Source organism: Mustelus asterias, chromosome 23 (genome assembly GCF_964213995.1).
Source record: "Mustelus asterias chromosome 23, sMusAst1.hap1.1, whole genome shotgun sequence".
Classification (NCBI taxonomy): Eukaryota; Metazoa; Chordata; class Chondrichthyes; order Carcharhiniformes; family Triakidae; genus Mustelus; species Mustelus asterias.
In genome coordinates this window covers 64,055,658-64,072,420 of record NC_135823.1, presented here as the reverse complement: position 1 = coordinate 64,072,420, position 16,763 = coordinate 64,055,658, and the positions used below count along the sequence as shown (strand labels likewise).

The window sequence follows — 16,763 nt, the reverse complement described above, 5'->3', positions numbered from 1 at the left end:
TGACAGTGTGCGTGTGAGTGTCTGTCAGTGCGCGTGTGAGTGTCTGTCAGTGCGCGTGTGTGTCTGTGTCTGAGGGTGTTTGTGTGTGTGTGAATGTGTGTGTTTGACAGTGTGTGTGTGTGCCTGTGTCTGAGGGTGTTTGTGTGTGTGTCTGTCAGTGTGTGTGTGTGCCTGTGTCTGAGGGTGTTTGTGTGTGTGTTTGACAGTGTGTGTGTGTGCCTGTGTCTGAGGGTGTTTGTGTGTGTGTTTGACAGTGTGTGTGTCTGCCTGTGTCTGAGGGTGTTTGTGTGTGTGTGAATGTGTGTGTTTGACAGTGTGTGTGTGTGCCTGTGTCTGAGGGTGTTTGTGTGTGTGTGAATGTGTGTGTTTGACAGTGTGTGTGTGTGCCTGTGTCTGAGGTGTTTGTGTGTGTGTGAATGTGAGTGTCTGACAGTGTGTGTGTGTGCCTGTGTCTGAGGGTGTTTGTGTGTGTGTGAATGTGAGTGTCTGACAGTGTGTGTGTGTGCCTGTGTCTGAGGGTGTTTGTGTGTGTGTGAATGTGTGTGTTTGACAGTGTGTGTGTGTGCCTGTGTCTGAGGGTGTTTGTGTGTGTGTCTGTCAGTGTGCGTGTCTGCCTGTGTCTGAGGGTGTTTGTGTGAGTGTGAATGTGTGTGTTTGACAGTGTGTGTCTGTGTCTGAGGGTGTTTGTGTGTGTGTGAATGTGTGTGTTTGACAGTGTGTGTGTGTGCCTGTGTCTGAGGGTGTTTGTGTGTGTGTGTGAATGTGTGTGTTTGACAGTGTGTGTGTGTGCCTGTGTCTGAGGGTGTTTGTGTGTGTGTCTGTCAGTGTGCGTGTCTGCCTGTGCCTGAGGGTGTTTGTGTGTGTGTGTGAATGTGTGTGTTTGACAGTGTGTGTGTGTGCCTGTGTCTGAGGGTGTTTATGTGAGTGTCTGACAGTGTGCATCCTGTCTCCAAAGATAGTTTCTTGTGTTGATTTTCAAAGAGTCTTTGGACTGATCAGGTAGAGTGACGGCAGCCCTAACAGGCATTGATTAGCAGCGGGATCTGCTGTCTTCACTTGGACCAAAGTCACAGAATCACAGGATACTACAGCGCAGAAGAGGCCCTTCGGCCCATCCAGTCTGCACCGACGCATGAAAGGCCCTGACCTGCCCACCTAATCCCAGTTGCCAGCACTTGGCCCATAGCCTTGAATGTTATGACGTGCCAAGTACTCATCCAGATACTCTTTAAAGGATGTGAGGCATCCCGCCTCCACCCCCCTCCCAGGCAGCGCATTCCAGACCATCACCACCCTCTGGGTAAGAATGATTTTCCTCAAATCCCCCCTAAACCTCCCACCCCTCACTTTTAACTTGTGTCTCCTCGTAGCTGTCCCTTCAACTAAGGGGAACAGCTGCTCCCTATTCATCCTGTCCATGCCCCTCATAATCTTGGACACCTCAATCAGGTCGCCCCTCAGTCTTCTCTGCTCCAGAGGAAACAACCCAAGCCTCTCCAACCTCTCTTCATAACTTAAATATTCCATCCCAGGCAGCATCCTGGTGAATCTCCTCTGCACCCCCTCCAGTGCGTTCACGTCCTTCCTATAATGTGGTGACCAGAACTGCACACAGTACTCCAGCTGTGGCCTCACCAAAGTTCTATACAACTCCATCATGACCTCTCTGCTTTTGTAATCTATACCCCGATTGATAAAGGCGAGTGTGCCACATGCCTTTTTCACCACCCTATTTACCTGCCTTCCCGCCTTCAGAGATCTATGTACAAACACGCCAAGGTCCCTTTGTTCTTCGGAACTTCCCAGTGTCAGACCTTTCATAGTATACTTCCTTGTCAAATTACTCCTTCCAAAGTGTATCACCTCACACTCTTCAGGGTTAAATTCCATCTGTCACTTATCCACCCATTTGACCACCTCGTCTATATCTTCCTGTAACCCAAGGCACTCAACCTCACTGTTAACTACCCGGCCAATCTTTGTGTAATTGGCAAACTTACTGATCCTACCCCCCACATAGTCATCTATGTAGTTTATATAAATGATGAACAATAGGGGGCCCAGCACGGATCCCTGCGGTATGTCACTGGTCACTGGCCTCCAGTCACTAAAGCAGCCGTCTGTCACCACCCTCTGTCTCCTACCACTAAGCCAATTATGAACCCACCTTGTCAGATCACCCTGTATCCCATGTGCGTTAGCCTTCTTAATAGGTTTCCCATGGGGACTTTGTCAAAGGCTTTGCTGAAATCTATATAAACTACATCAACCGCACTACCCTCATCCACACACTTGGTTACATGCTCAAAAAATTCAATCAAATTTCTTAGGCTTGACCTCCCTGTGACAAACCATTCTGACTATTCCTGATCAAACCTTGCCTCCCCAAATGGAGATAGATTCTCTCCTTCAGAATCTTTTCCAGTAGTTTCCCAACCACAGACGTGAGACTCACTGGTCTGTAGTTCCCTGGCTTGTCTCTACAACCTTTCTTAAATAGTGGGACCACATTAGCTGTTCTCCGGTCCTCTGGCACCTCCCCGGTGGCCAGGGAGGAATTAAAAATTTGGGTCAGAGCCCCTGCAATTTCCTCCCTCACCTCCCACACAGCCTGGGACGCAATTCATCCTGACCTAGAGGTTTGTCCACTTTTAAGCCCGCCAATACCTTGTCACTCCCTCTGATAATTTCCTATAGAAGCTCCCAGTCTCTCTCCCCGAGTTCCATAATTACCTCCTCATTCTCACAGGCGAAGACAGATGTGAGATATTTGTTTAACATCCTATCAATGTCCTCTGCCTCCAACCACGGATTTCCCCCTTGGGTCCCTAATGGGTTCTACTCTTTCCCTGGTTATCTTTTCCCATTGATATACTTATAGAATATCTTGGGATTTTCCCTACTTTTACCAGCCAGAGCTTTCTCATATCCCCTCTTTGCTCTCCTAATTGATTTCTTAAGCTCCATCCTACACTTTCTGGACTCCACTAATACCTCCGCAGACTTACTCCCCTTATACTTGTTAAAAGCCTATCTTTTCAAAGAACAAAGAACAAAGAAAATTACACCACAGGAACAGACACTTCGGCCCTCCAAGCCTGCACCAACCATGCTGCCCGACTGAACCAAAAACCCTTACCCTTTCGGGGACCAAATCCCTCTATTCCCATCCTATTCATGTATTTGTCAAGACACCCCTTAAAACTCACTATCGTATCTGCTTCCACTACCTCCCCCGGCAGCGAGTTCCAGGCACCCACCACCCTCTGTGTAAAAAATCTGCATCGTACATCTCCTTTAAACCTTGCCCCTCGCACCTTAAACCTATGCCCCCTAGTAATTGACTTTTCCACCCTGGGAAAAAGCTTCAGACTATCCACTCTGTCCATGCCTCTCATAATCTTGTAGACTTCTATCAGGTCGCCCCTCAACCTCCGTCGCTCCAGTGAGAACAAACCAAGTTTCTCCAACCTCTCCTCATAGCTAATGCCCTCCATACCAGGCAACATCCTGGTAAATCTTTTCTGTACCCTCTCCAAAGCCTCTACATCCTTCTGGTAGTGTGGCGACCAGAATTGAACACTATATTCCAAGTGCGACCTAACTAAGGTTCTATAAAGCTGCAACATGACTTGCAAATTTTTAAACTCAATGCCCCAGCCGATGAAGGCAAGCAGGCCGTATGCCCTCTTGACTTGATGGGTCCTATCCTTGAGGTGAGGGTGTCCCCCGTTAGAAAGGGGCAGCACCTTCCTCCTGGCCCAAAGTTTAGGATTTGAATTTTTTCTATTCACAGTTGCCCATCACTATTCTAGAAGCAACTGCTTTTATCTTCCTTACTCATTTACTCTCACATTCTATTTCTCCCCTTTTAATCAAATTTTCTCCACCTGCATTGCCACTTTCAGTGACCTGTGTACCTGTACACCCAGATCCCTCTGCCATCAATACTCTTAAGGGTTCTGCCATTTACTGTATATTTCCTATCTGTATTAGACCTTCCAAAATGCATTACCTCACATTTGTCCGGTTAAACTCCATCTGCCATCTCTCCGCCCAAGTCTCCAACCGATCTATATCCTGCTGTATCCTCTGATGGTCCTCATCGCTTTCCGCAAATTCACCAACCTTTGTGTCATCCACAAACTTACTAATCAAACTTACTAAACTTTCCTTCTCATTGTATCCCGAATGTCTCTGGTCATCCATGGTTCTCTGGGTTTGTTGCACCTTCCTAGAGGGAACATGTTGGGCCTGTATCCTCCCCAAGTCCCTCCGTGGAAAGCTGCCAGTCAATCAGACTGGCCTGCAGCTCTCTGTCCCCTCCAGGCACAGCGCTACAGTGGCTGGAAGAGGCACTGCAGCAATGTCCCTGGGGCTAAGTGTCAGGGACATGGAGGCCCAGTAAGTGTCAGGGGTCCAAGGGTGGGGAGGGTAAGTGACCCCTCAGGGTGTTGCGGCGGGGGGGGGGGGGGGGGGAGGTATCAGGGGATATGCTGGCAGGGGGCGATCTTGAGGGGCCCAGTCCTTGAGGTGAGGGTGTCCCCAGTTAGAAAGAGGCAGCACCTTCCTCCTGGCCCGAAGTTTGGGATTTGAATTTTTTCTATTCACAGTTGCCCATCACTATTCTAGAAGCAACTGCTTTTATCTTCCTTACTCGTTTACTCACACATTCCATTTCTCCCCTTTTAATCAAATTTTCATTCGTCCTCTACTGCTTTCTAAAGCATTCCCGATCCTCGGGCTTACTCCTATTCTTGGCAATGTTATAAGCCTCTTCTTTTAATCTAATACTATCTTTAGCTTCCTTAGTCAGCCACAGATGGATCAGGGTTTTTTTTTCCCTCTGTGGAGCCTTTGCTTCTGACTGGAATGTATTTCCGTTTAGAATTGTGAATTACTGAAGGACAGATGACCATAATTCTGCGATTGTTTGCCGCTGGATCTATCTAGCCCCAACACCTTTTGATCTATTTGCCCACTCACTGTTTGCCAATTGCCCCTCTCGCCAATGTGATTGGTTTTATTGATGTCCTGTGCAGACATTCCGAGATGTTAATGTCCTCGTTTGTTTGAAAGCAAATAGTTTGAGATGGGGATCATGCTAAATCCAGCCTGACCCTGGTCAGAAGCAGTAACTATGACTATAGTTATCATATCCTCCAGCTTGGTTAATGATCTCCCCGTGACCATGATATTAAAAAAAGCAGCATTAGTGGATAACGTTTTAAAATAGAACGAAGGATTTTTTTTAAAAAAACTGGTGCAGCCAAATTCCATCCCTTACGAAAAGACAACAATAAAAAGAACAAAGAAAATTACAGCACAGGAACAGGCCCTTCGGCCCTCCAAGCCTGCACTGACCATGCTGCCCGACTGAACTGAAACCCTCTACCCTTCCGGGGACCATAAGACCATAAGACATAGGAGCAGAATTAGGCCACTCGGCCCATCGAGTCTGCTCCGCCATTCAATCATGGTTGATTTTTTTCTCATCCCCATTCTCCTTTTCCCCATAAACCCCCTGATCCCCTTATTAATCAAGAACCTAGCTATCTCTGTCTTAAAGACACTCAATGGCCTGGCCTCCACAGCCTTCTGCAGCAAAGAGTTCCACAGATTCACCACTCTCTGGCTGAAGAAATTTCTCCTCATCTCTGTTTTAAAGGATCATCCCTTTAGCCTGAGGCTGTGTCCTTTGGTTCGAGTTCTTCCTACTAGTAGAAACATCCTCTCCACATCCACTCTAACCAGGCCTCGCAGTATCCTGTAAGTTTCAATAAGATCCTCCCTCATCCTTCTAAACCATATCTCTCTATTCCCATCCTATTCATGTATTTGTCCAGGCGCCCTAAAAGTCACTATCATTTCTGCTTCCACTACCTCCCCCGGTAACGAGTTCCAGGCATCCACCACCCTCTGTGTAAAAAACTTGCCTCGCACATCTCATTTAAACTTTGCCCCTCGTACCTTAAACCTGTGCCCCCTAGTAATTGACTCTTCCACCCTGGGAAAAAGCTTCTGACTATCCACTCTGTCCATGCCCCTCATAATCTTGTAGACTTCTATGGACCTGATAACGACTCCGTCATTCCATCGGGAACACATAGAGGCGTCAGAGAGAGTACACAAAATTCCATATAATCCACCTACCTTATCTTCCAAACACCACCTGCCCCACCTGGAGTTTGCAAATCAAACAAACCTCCTCCATTTTGGTCAGTCACGAGCCAGGGACTCCCATGAGTCACCAGGGTTCTTTGACCTCTGCAGGGATAATTTATGCATTTCCCCAGTCAAAATAGTGCTGTGCGATTTGTTTTATTTACAGTTCATTTACAGGATGTGGGTGTCACTGGCTGGGCTCAGCATTTACTGCCCATCCCTAACTGCCCTCGAGGAGTTGGTGGGTAAGCCGCCATCTTGAACCCGCTGTAGTCCATATGGTGTAGGTACACCCACGGTGCTGTTAGGGAGGGAGTTCCTGGATTTTGACCCAGCAACAGTGAAGGAGCGGCTGATTCATTTCCAAGTCAGGATGGTGAGTGACTTGGAGGGGAGCTTCAAGGTGCTGGTCTTCCCATTTATCTGCTGCCCTTGTCCTTCAAGGTGGTAGTAGTTGTGGGTTTGGGAGGTGCTGCCTAAGGAGTCTTGGTGAGTTGCTGCAGAGCATCTTGTAGATACTGCTACTGTGCATCAGTTGTGGTGCTGGAAGTGAATGTTTTTGGAAGGGGTGACAATTAGACTGCTTTGTCCGGGATGGCATCAAGATTCTTGAGTGTTGTTGGAGCTGCACCCATCCAGGCAATGGGAAGTATTCCATCACACTCCTGACTTGTGCCTTGTAGATAGTGGACACATTATTGAATGTATTCAAGAGGCGGCTGGATATAGCACTTGGGGGTGAATGGGATCAAAGGTTATGGGGAGAAAGCGGGATTAGGCTATTGAGTTGGACAATCAACCATGATCGTAATGAGTGGCGGAGCAGGCTCGAAGGGCCGAATGGCCTCCTCCTGCTCCTATCTTCTATGTTTCTATATTGCTATGTTCTATGACAGGTTTTGAGGAGTCAGGAGTTGAGTTATAGCCAGCTGGAAGGATTGATGGGGCCTCAGTTTAAAATCTCCTTGGAAAGACAGCACTGAAAGTTACATTTTGTGATCATGTGTCTGGAATGGCAAACCCAATGATACCACAACTGAAACATCTGACTGAAACCTGTCCCAACATTGCATCTCGATTGTTTTACTACTAATTTTACTAGTTTTACTAGGGGATTTTCACAGTAACTTCATTGCAGTGTTAATGTAAGCTGACTTGTGACTAATAAATAAACTTTTAAGTTTAACTTTAAATTCTTTTGAATACCTTCATATTGTACTCCTGATAACAAGAATCTCTTTTCATTTTTAGGAGAGAATTTTCGGAATTATTATCCCACTATGGATCCTTCAGTAGTACAGGATCTACTAGGGATTCACCCACTCTACAAGGAACTGGTAACTTTCATTTTCTTTTTATATTCTTGCAAAGTGTATTTCCAAAGTTTGTCACACAGTAAAATCTGTCGTGTATTGCAAAGGACTCCCACTTAACTTTGGTGCTGGGTGGAATCATAGAATCCCTACAGTGCAGAAGAGGCTATTTGGCCCATCAACTCTGTGACAGAGTGTCTTACCCAGTCCCTCTCCCCACCCCCCCATTTATTTACCATGGCTAATCCTCCTAACCTACACATCTCTCCACACTAAGGGGCAATTTATCATGGCCAGTCACCTAACCTGCACATCTTTGGAAACCGGAGCACTCCGGAGGAAACCCATGCAGACACAGGTAGGACGTGCAGACTCCGCACGGACATGATGTGGAGATGCCAGCATTGGACTGGGGTGGGCACAGTAAGAAGTCTCACAACACCAGGTTAAAATCCAACAAATGAGATCTTACCTAGGTCTTCACCCCCACCCTATCCCGTGACCCCATATATTTATCCCGCTAATCCCCCTAACCTATACAACATGGGACACTAAGGGTCAATTTAGCACGGCCAATCCACCTAGCCCACACATCTTCCAGACTGTGGGAGGAAACCGGAGCACCCGGAGGAAACCCATGCAGACACGGGGAGAACGTGCAAACTCCACACAGAGGCTGGAATTGAACCCGGGTCCCTGGTGCTGTGAGGCAGCAGTGCTAACCACTGTGCCACCGTGCCGGGTGGGAAGAGAATGAGGTTGATCGCATGAAAGGAAAATGGGGGCAGCCATTTTGATGACACCACATTCTGTTGTGTGATGCTCATTGCTGGCCAGAGACTTTCAATAAACAATAACATCATTGCCATAGAGACTATAAGATGAGACAACCCTACATTTCATCTCATTTGTTAATCATCTTTTTCCCTCTGGATTTGGAACAGGCAGATTATCAACAAGCTCTTCCTCATCCTCCCTCAGCTCTGAGCAATTGAGTCCAACCAGTTCCCGTACCTCGTCCAATGGAAATACTGGAACCTGCTCCAATGCACAGTACGTCTGATAACTGTTTATCGTTTCTGCAGATTTGTCCATGTTGCACTCATCACATTCTTTCCTCACCTAATCCTCTGATAAACACAGGAAAAAGGGGACTTTTTTTTCACACACAAGATCTCAGCAGGTCTGACAGCATCCGTGGAGAGAGAATAGAGCCAACATTTCGAGTCTGGATGACCCTTCGTCAGAGCTACTTTGAAATAGTCCTTTCATGGTGCGGTGGGTAGCATCCCTGTCTCTGAACCAGATGCTCCAGGTTCAAGTCTCACCCCAGGACTTAGAATCCCTACAGTGCAGAAGGAGGCCATTCGTCCCATCAAGTCTACACTGACAACAGTCCCACTCAGGCCCCATCCTGTAACCCCCTGCTAGTCCCCCTGATACTAAGGGTCAATTTAGCATAGCCAATCCACCTAAACTGCACACCTTTGGAGTGTGGGAAGAAATCAGAGCACCCAGAGGAAACCCACAGGGAAAATGTACAAACTCCACACAGTCATCCTAGGCCGGAATTGAACCCGGGTCCCTGGCGCTGTGGGACAGCAGTGCTGGAAAAGATTCCAGGCCAATGTGCCAGCACAAGCTTAAAAAGAAACAAAAGTGCCCAGACTTTAAAATAATTGTTTAGGAATTACGTTATTCTGCTGCTGAGCTAGGGCCCCCTCCCAGCGCCAAGAGGCTTCCCCTGTTTGAAGGTGTTGACAAATACTGACTACTGTCCAGGCCGGGGAGTACGAGAGAGAGTGAGTCACTGAGGTGTCAGCCATTACTCCGGATTCATGCCATCTCAAGCACACCAGGTAACATGTGCGAGGTTCTCCCTTTGACAGCAGCGTAGGGAGCTCAGTGTCAGTAATGGACGGTGACAAAGCAGACATTTTTCATACTGCCAGACAATGGGAATTGGATAAATGTTGCCCCTTCCCTTACAGAAGGAAAGGTCAATGTGTGCGCATGTCAAAGTGGGATGAAAGGTGAGCTAGCTAGATGGGTTGGAGAACTGGCTTAGCCATAGAAGGTCATGATGTGGAGATGCCGGCGTTGGACTGGGGTAAACACAGTAAGAAGTTTAACAACACCAGGTTGTTCTCTGTTGGTTAGGTCACATTTGGAATACTGCGTCCAGTTCTGGTCGCCACACTACCAGAAGGACGTGGAGGCTTTGGAGAGAGTACAGAAAAGGTTTACCAGATGGTATGGAGGGTCTTAGCTATGAGGAGAGATTGGGTAAACTGGGGTTGTTCTCCCTGGAAAGACGGAGGATGAGGGGCGACCTAATAGAGGTGTATAAAATTATGAGGGGCACAGATAGGGTGAACAGTGGGAAGCTTTTTCTCAGGTTGGAGGTGACAAACACAAGGGGTCACGGGTTCGAGGTGAGGGGGGCAAGGTTCAACACAGATGTCAGGGGGACGTATTTTACACAGAGGGTGGTGGGGGCCTGGAATGCACTGCCAAGCAAGGTGATTGAGGCGGACACGCTGAGATCGTTTAAGACTTATCTAGATAACCACATGAACAGACTGGGAATAGAGGGATACAAACGAATGGTCTAGTTGGGCACATGAGCAGCGCAGGCTTGGAGGGCCGAAGGGCCTGTTCCTGTGCTGTATTGTTCTTTGTTCTTTGTTCAGAGTTTGCGACATAGTTTTTCTCCAAGAGCATGAATGTCATAGCATCCGCACAGTGCAGAAGGGGGCTATTTGGCCCATCGAGTCTGCACCAACCCACTGACAGAGCATCTTACCCAGACCCCAACCCCATAACCCTACGTATTTACCCCACTAATCCCCCTAACCTCTACATCCTGGGACACTAAGGGGCAATTTAGCATGGCCTATCCACTTAGCCTGCACATCTTTGAAGTGTGGGAGGAAACCGGAGCACCCGGAGGAAACCCACACAGACACAGGGAGAATGTGCAAACTCCACACAGTCACCTGAGACTGGAATTGAACCTGGGTCCCTGGCGCTGTGAGGTAGCAGTGTTAACCACTGTGCCACTGTGCTGCTCCACATTGCATTTTGAAGAATCACGCTGTCTTTTTTTCTCTATGTCTCTCTCTCTCTCTCTTGCTCTGATTCTGTCTCTTTCTCTCTCTCTCTCTCGCTCTCTCTTGGTCTGACTCTGTCTCTTTCTCTCTCTCTTGCTCTGTCTCTGTTTCTTTCTCTCTCTCTCTCTTGCTCTGTCTCTGTCTCTTTTTCTCTCTCTCTCTCTCCCTCTCTTGCTCTATCTGTGTCTTTCTCTCTCTCTCACTCACTCTCTCTTGCTCTGTCTCTGTCTCTCTCTCAAAAAGCTGTATTTTATAACTCCTGTCATGGTTTACGTTGTGGAGAATTATTTTCCTCCTTGTTTCCATAGCGATGATGGAATTCAGCTTGTCACCATCACCAAATCAACAGGCCTCGGGCTGACGGTTACAGGAGGCTCGAACAGGCCCGATGGGCCGAAAGTCTACGTGGAGGACATCATCTCCGGGGGAGACTGTCAGAGGGTAAGGATGAAATAACTGTAGCAATGACCAGTCAGGTGAGATTTGAGAAATGTGACTGAGGTCAGGAGGTCAGGTCTATATTAAAAAATAGAACTCAATGCTACATTTTCACATTTCCCAATTTGAAGGTTGAGTAACCTTTTGAGGTGGATTCAGGAATCTTCAGATGATTCTACTCTCCATCTGAGGATCCAATCCAACTTGTAACCGCGATGCCTCAATTGGGAATTGTTACAGATGTTGCATCCACTCTAGAAACACTCGCAGGTTCAGTGCCACCTTCAGACGGACCCTTCACACACAGGAGTGTGGACTGGCAGCCTGTGTCCAGCCTTGCATTAACAACTGAAAGCCTTTAGAATGAAGCCCGATGTTAAATGAAGTGAATACTCTGATCTGACATGTGCACCTCTACAAGCTAAACTCGACAAGTATTCAAGAGGCGGCTGGATACAGCACTTGGGGCGAATGGGATCGAAGGTTATGGGGAGAAAGCAGGATTAGGCTATTGAGTTGGATGATCAGCCATGATTGTGATGAATGGTGGAGCAGGCTCGAAGGGCCAAATGGCCTCCTCCTGCTCCCATCTTCTATGTTTCTATGTTAGCTTTTGAAAGTTGATTTGATTCACAATTTTATGAGGTAGAAAAAAGGACCAAGAAGCTGGATCATTTATCAGATCACATGGGGTGGAATGAAGCTTTTTGATCGTGAATTTTACCTTGTTCCATGACCCATCATCATCGGAATCAATCAAGTGAACCTCCTCCGAACCATCCCCAATACAACTCCATCCCTCCTCAAGTAAGGGAACCAAAACTGTACACAAGTGCGCTCTCGCTAATGCTTTGTGTAAGAGCAGGAACACTTCACTACTTTTACACTCTATTCCTTTAGCTATAAATTCCATTTGCTTTCCTTATTACGTGCTGTACCTGCACACCAGTTTTCTGAGATTCATGCGCAAGGACACCCAGATCCCTCTGCACCGAAGCACTCAAAAGTCTCTCTCCATTTAGATAATAAGTTGCCTTTCCATTTTTCCAACAAAATGGATAACCTCACACTCATCTACATTAAACTCCACCTGCCACATTTTGTCCCATTCGGTTAACTGATCCATATCCATTTGTAAATCTCTGATTTCATTTTCGCAACTTACCATCGCACCTATCTCAGTGCCATCTGCATATTTGGCTTTGGTACCTACAATCCTGCATCCAAGTCATTAATATAGAATGTAAATAGCTGGGGCCTGAGGACTGAACCCTGTGGCACCCCACTAGTTACATCTTGCCAACCAGAAAAAGACCCATTAATCCCAATTCTCCTCTTTCTGTCAGTTAGCCATTCCTCAATCCAAGCTAATTTCCTCCAATCCCATGAGAACCAACCTTGTGTATTAATCCTTTTTGTGCAGCATCTTATCAAATGCCTTATTATAGAATCCCTACAGTGCAGAAAGAGGCCATTCGGCCCTTTGAGCCTGCATCGACAACAATCCCACCCAGGTACTATCCCTGTAAATCAACATACATACCTTGCTAGTCCTCTGACACTAAGGGTCAATTTATCATGACCAATCAACCTAACCCGCACATCTTTGGGCTGTGGGAGGAAACTGGAGCACCCAGAAGAAACCCACGCAGACACGGGGAGAACATGCAGACTCCACACAGACAGTGATCTGAGGCCGGAACTGAACCCAGGACCTGATGCTGAGAGGCAGCAATGCTAACCACTGTGCCACCGTGCCCCTTTCCTGAAGTCCAGATATACTACATCTACAGGATCTCCATTATGCACTTGGCTTGTTACACCCTCAAAGAACGCTAGCAAATTAGTCAAACACAATTTACCCTTCATAAAACCATGCTGACTCTGCTGCATTGTACTTTGGCTTTCCAAATGTCCTGTTATTACTTCCATAACAATGGATTCTAACAATTTCCCAAAGACAGATGTTAAACTAACTGGCCTGCAGTTTCGTACATTTTGAGTTCCTCCCTCTCAGTTTGTCCAAAATTATGGCTGCACGGTGGCACAGTGGTTAGCACTGCTGCCTCACAGCGCCAGGGACCCGGGTTCGATTCCCGGCTTGGGTCACTGTCTGTGCGGAGTCTGCACGTTCTCCCCGTGTCTGCGTGGGTTTCCTCCAGATGCTCCGGTTTCCTCCCACAGTCCAAGGCTGTGCAGGTTAGGTTTATTGGCTGTGCTAAATTGCCCCTCAGTGTACCCGAACAGGTGCTGGAAAATGGCGACTGGGGGATTTTCACAGTGAGTTCATTGCAGTGTTTAATGTAAGCCTACTGGCCATTCTATGCTTGATTCTATGAACTGGTCACACAAATAAATAAACTTTAATATTAGAAATTTTGTTCCTCTCACGGTAGCAACTTTTCTAACCCCCATAAAAGTACAAAATAAAATTGTGAAAAAAGTACATTTTAAAATGGTCCATCACATTGGAATATGATGGAGTTACTATCTTTAGAATTCATTAATGGAACATGGGTATCGCTGGCTAGTTCAGTATTTATACAGTCGAGTGATTGCGTTGATATGAGAAGATTGAAGCCTGATAAAATTCTGCATGCTCTTGTTCAAATAATAAAATTGCAACATTCTGCTGAATCTCCAAGTGAATTTTCTTGTCATTGTTTGAAGGATGGACGACTGCGTCCAGGAGACCAGCTGGTCGCCATTAACAAGAAGTCTCTGGTGGGAGTAACCCTGGAGGAAGCTCGAAGCATCCTCCATAAAACTACGCTTACGTAAGTAGCGATTCTACCTGTTGTCGTGTGTGTCAGTTGAGGTTTGGTACTAGCAATTTCGCCTCGGAGGGTTCAAGCCCCACTCCAGATTTCATAGAATCCCTACAGCACAGAAGGAGACCATTCAGCCCATTGAGTCTGCGCTGATAGTCCATCTTACCCAGGCACACTCCCTATCCTCATGGTCCCACACATTTATCACACTAATTCACTCAACCTACACGTCTTTGGACACTAAGGGGCAATTTAGCATGGCCAATCCAACTAACCTGCATATCTTTGGACACTAAGGGACAATTTAGCACAGCCAATGAACCTAACCTGCACAGCGTTGGACTGTGGGAGGAAACCGGAGCAGCCAGAGGAAACCCACGCAGACACGGGGAGAACGTGCAAACTCCACACAGACAGTGACCCAAGGCAGGGATTGAACCCGGGTCCCTGGTGCTGTGAGGCAGCAGTGCTAACCACTGTGCCACCGTGCCGCCCATGTATTTAAATACATGGATCCTTAAGAATTACCTATTGCTGGCTTTCCACCATTTCAAATATCCTTTATAAGCCCAAGCCTCTCACTTGCCAACAAAATCCATCCACCATATTTTGCCCATTCACTTACATTTCCAGGGTACTTGGTTATTCCTCTTCATATTTCCTAGATCATAGAATCCTACAGTGCAGGAGACCGTTCGGCCCATTGAGCCTGCATCGACATCTATCCGCCCAGGCCCTACCCCCCATAACCCCATGCATTTACCCTGACACTAAGGGTCAATTTAGCATGGCCAATCCACCTGACCCACACATCTTTGGATTGTGGGAGGAAACCGGAGCACCCGAAGGAAACACATGCAGACACGGAGAGAATGTGCAGACTACAAATAGACATTTGATTTGATTTGATTTATTATTGTCACATGTATTAACATACAGTGGAAAGTATTGTTTCTTGTGTGCGATACAGACAAAGCATACCGTTCATAGAGAAGGAAACAAGAGAGTGCAGAATGTAGTGTTACAGTCATAGCTAGGGGTAGAGAAAGATCAACTTAATGCAAGGTAGGTCCATTCTAAAGTTTGACAGCAGCAGGGAAGAAGCTGTTCTTGAGTTGGTTGGTACGTGACCTCAGACTTTTGTATCTTTTTCCTGATGGAAGAAGGTGGGAGAGGGAATGTCCGGGATGCGTGGGTTCTTTAATTATGCTGGCTGCTTTTCCGAGTCAGCAGCAAGTGTAGACAGAGTCAATGGATGGGAGGCTGGTTTGCGTGATGGACTGGGTTTCATTCAGGACTTTTTGTAGTTCCTTGCGGCCTTGGGCAGAGTAGGAGCCATACCAAGCTGTGATACAACCAGAAAGAATGCTTTCTGTAAAAGCTGGTGAGAGTCGTAGTTGACATGCCAAATTTCCTTAGTCTTCTGAGAAAGTAGAGGCGTTGGTGTGTTTTCTTAATGATAGTGTCGGCATGGGGGGACCAGGACAGGTTGTTGGTGATCTGGACACCTAAAAACTTGAAGCTCGCGACCCTTTCTACTTCGTCCCCATTGATGTTGACAGGGGCATGTTCTCCTTTACGCTTCCTGAAGTCGATGACAATCTCCTCCATTTTGTTGACATTGAGGGAGAGATTATTGTAATCGCACCAGTTCACCAGATTCTCTATCTCATTCTTGTACTCTGTCTTATCACTATTTGAGATCCGACCCACTACGGTGGTGTCATCAGCAAACTTGAAAATCGAATTGGAGGGGAATTTGGCCGCACAATCAGAGGTGTGTAAGGAGTATAGTAGGGGGCTGAGACACAGCCTTGTGGGCCCAAGCCGGGAATCGAACCCGGGCCCCTGGCGCTGTGAGGCAACGGTGCTAACCATTGTGCCACTGTAAGGTTATCATTTGCCGTTTTGAAGGTAAAATCCACCATGAAGATAAGGCAGAGGTTACGAGGCTTAGCACACTCTGTCATGGAACGGGATTGTCGCTGCAACCCCATGATCATCCTACACAAACTGGGACGAACATTCTTGGGCCCCTGCACCAGTGGGCAACTTATCCCACAATCACCCACTTTTCCCTAAGACGAGGGAAACTCCATATGGAATTCCACAGCCTTCCGACCCTACTGAAAATAAAATGCATTCTGTATAGATCTTGCCACCATTGTGGAAGGTCTTTAAGTTTAATTGGGGCTGGGCCCAGTTAACTCGTTGGGGTTTAGAAGAATGAGAGGTGACCTTATTGAGACATATTGGCCGGAATCTTACCGGAACGCCCGCCCCCAGGGGGTGAGGCTCGGAGAACGGCATTCTCCATTGACCGCGAGCGGGATCGTACGAACCTCGGGCGGACGTGCCGGTACAATTCCGCCCAATGGGTGGGATTTTCCGGCCATGCTCGCCCCCAAGACCGGAAAATCCCGCCTAAGGTCAACGGTCCACCCCCCCTGCCACTACGATTCCCGTGGCGGACAGGATGGGTAAACTCCCCCCACAGGATTCTCAGGGAGCTTGACAAGGTGGATGCTGAATGTTGGATGGACTCAAGTTTTAATAATTCTTTATCATTTATTTGAAGGGATGAAGGAGCCACAACAATTGCCTTTCTACCAGGCAAAGGGTCTTTACATTCAAGCACTTCATTACAAAATGGGGACCACTCAGCTCAGAAGAACGCTGGAAATAGCTACAGTTCCTGTAGGTTGAAGGTTCACGTGAGAACACCCAAGGTCAGTGTCAACTTCTTCTGTGATATTGAACTTCATAGCAATTACTAAACAGAAATCGACAGCCCCTGCTGGTGGGTATCCCCCACTCAGTAATAGACTTAATCCCCTCATGGCTGTTCTATTCCACATAACATCCCACCCAAGAGGTCCATGCGCAAAATTAAAGCATATGGGATTGCGGGGTAATGTATCGGCATGGATTGAGAATTGGTTAGCAGATATTTTATTAAACTA

General features: G+C 47.1%; 1 protein-coding gene across 1 annotated transcript in view; it reads left to right on the top strand.

Annotated features, from left to right (window-relative positions):
• The window catches only part of LOC144510898 (syntaxin-binding protein 4), a 102,300-nt gene that overhangs the window by 39,820 nt on the left and 45,717 nt on the right, over positions 1–16,763 (top strand). The window contains exons 6-10 of the mRNA XM_078240957.1: positions 7,417–7,502; positions 8,423–8,531; positions 10,900–11,032; positions 13,700–13,806; positions 16,379–16,529. Of these exons, the coding sequence (XP_078097083.1) occupies positions 7,417–7,502; positions 8,423–8,531; positions 10,900–11,032; positions 13,700–13,806; positions 16,379–16,529 (586 nt within the window). The remainder of the gene's footprint in view (positions 1–7,416; positions 7,503–8,422; positions 8,532–10,899; positions 11,033–13,699; positions 13,807–16,378; positions 16,530–16,763) is intronic.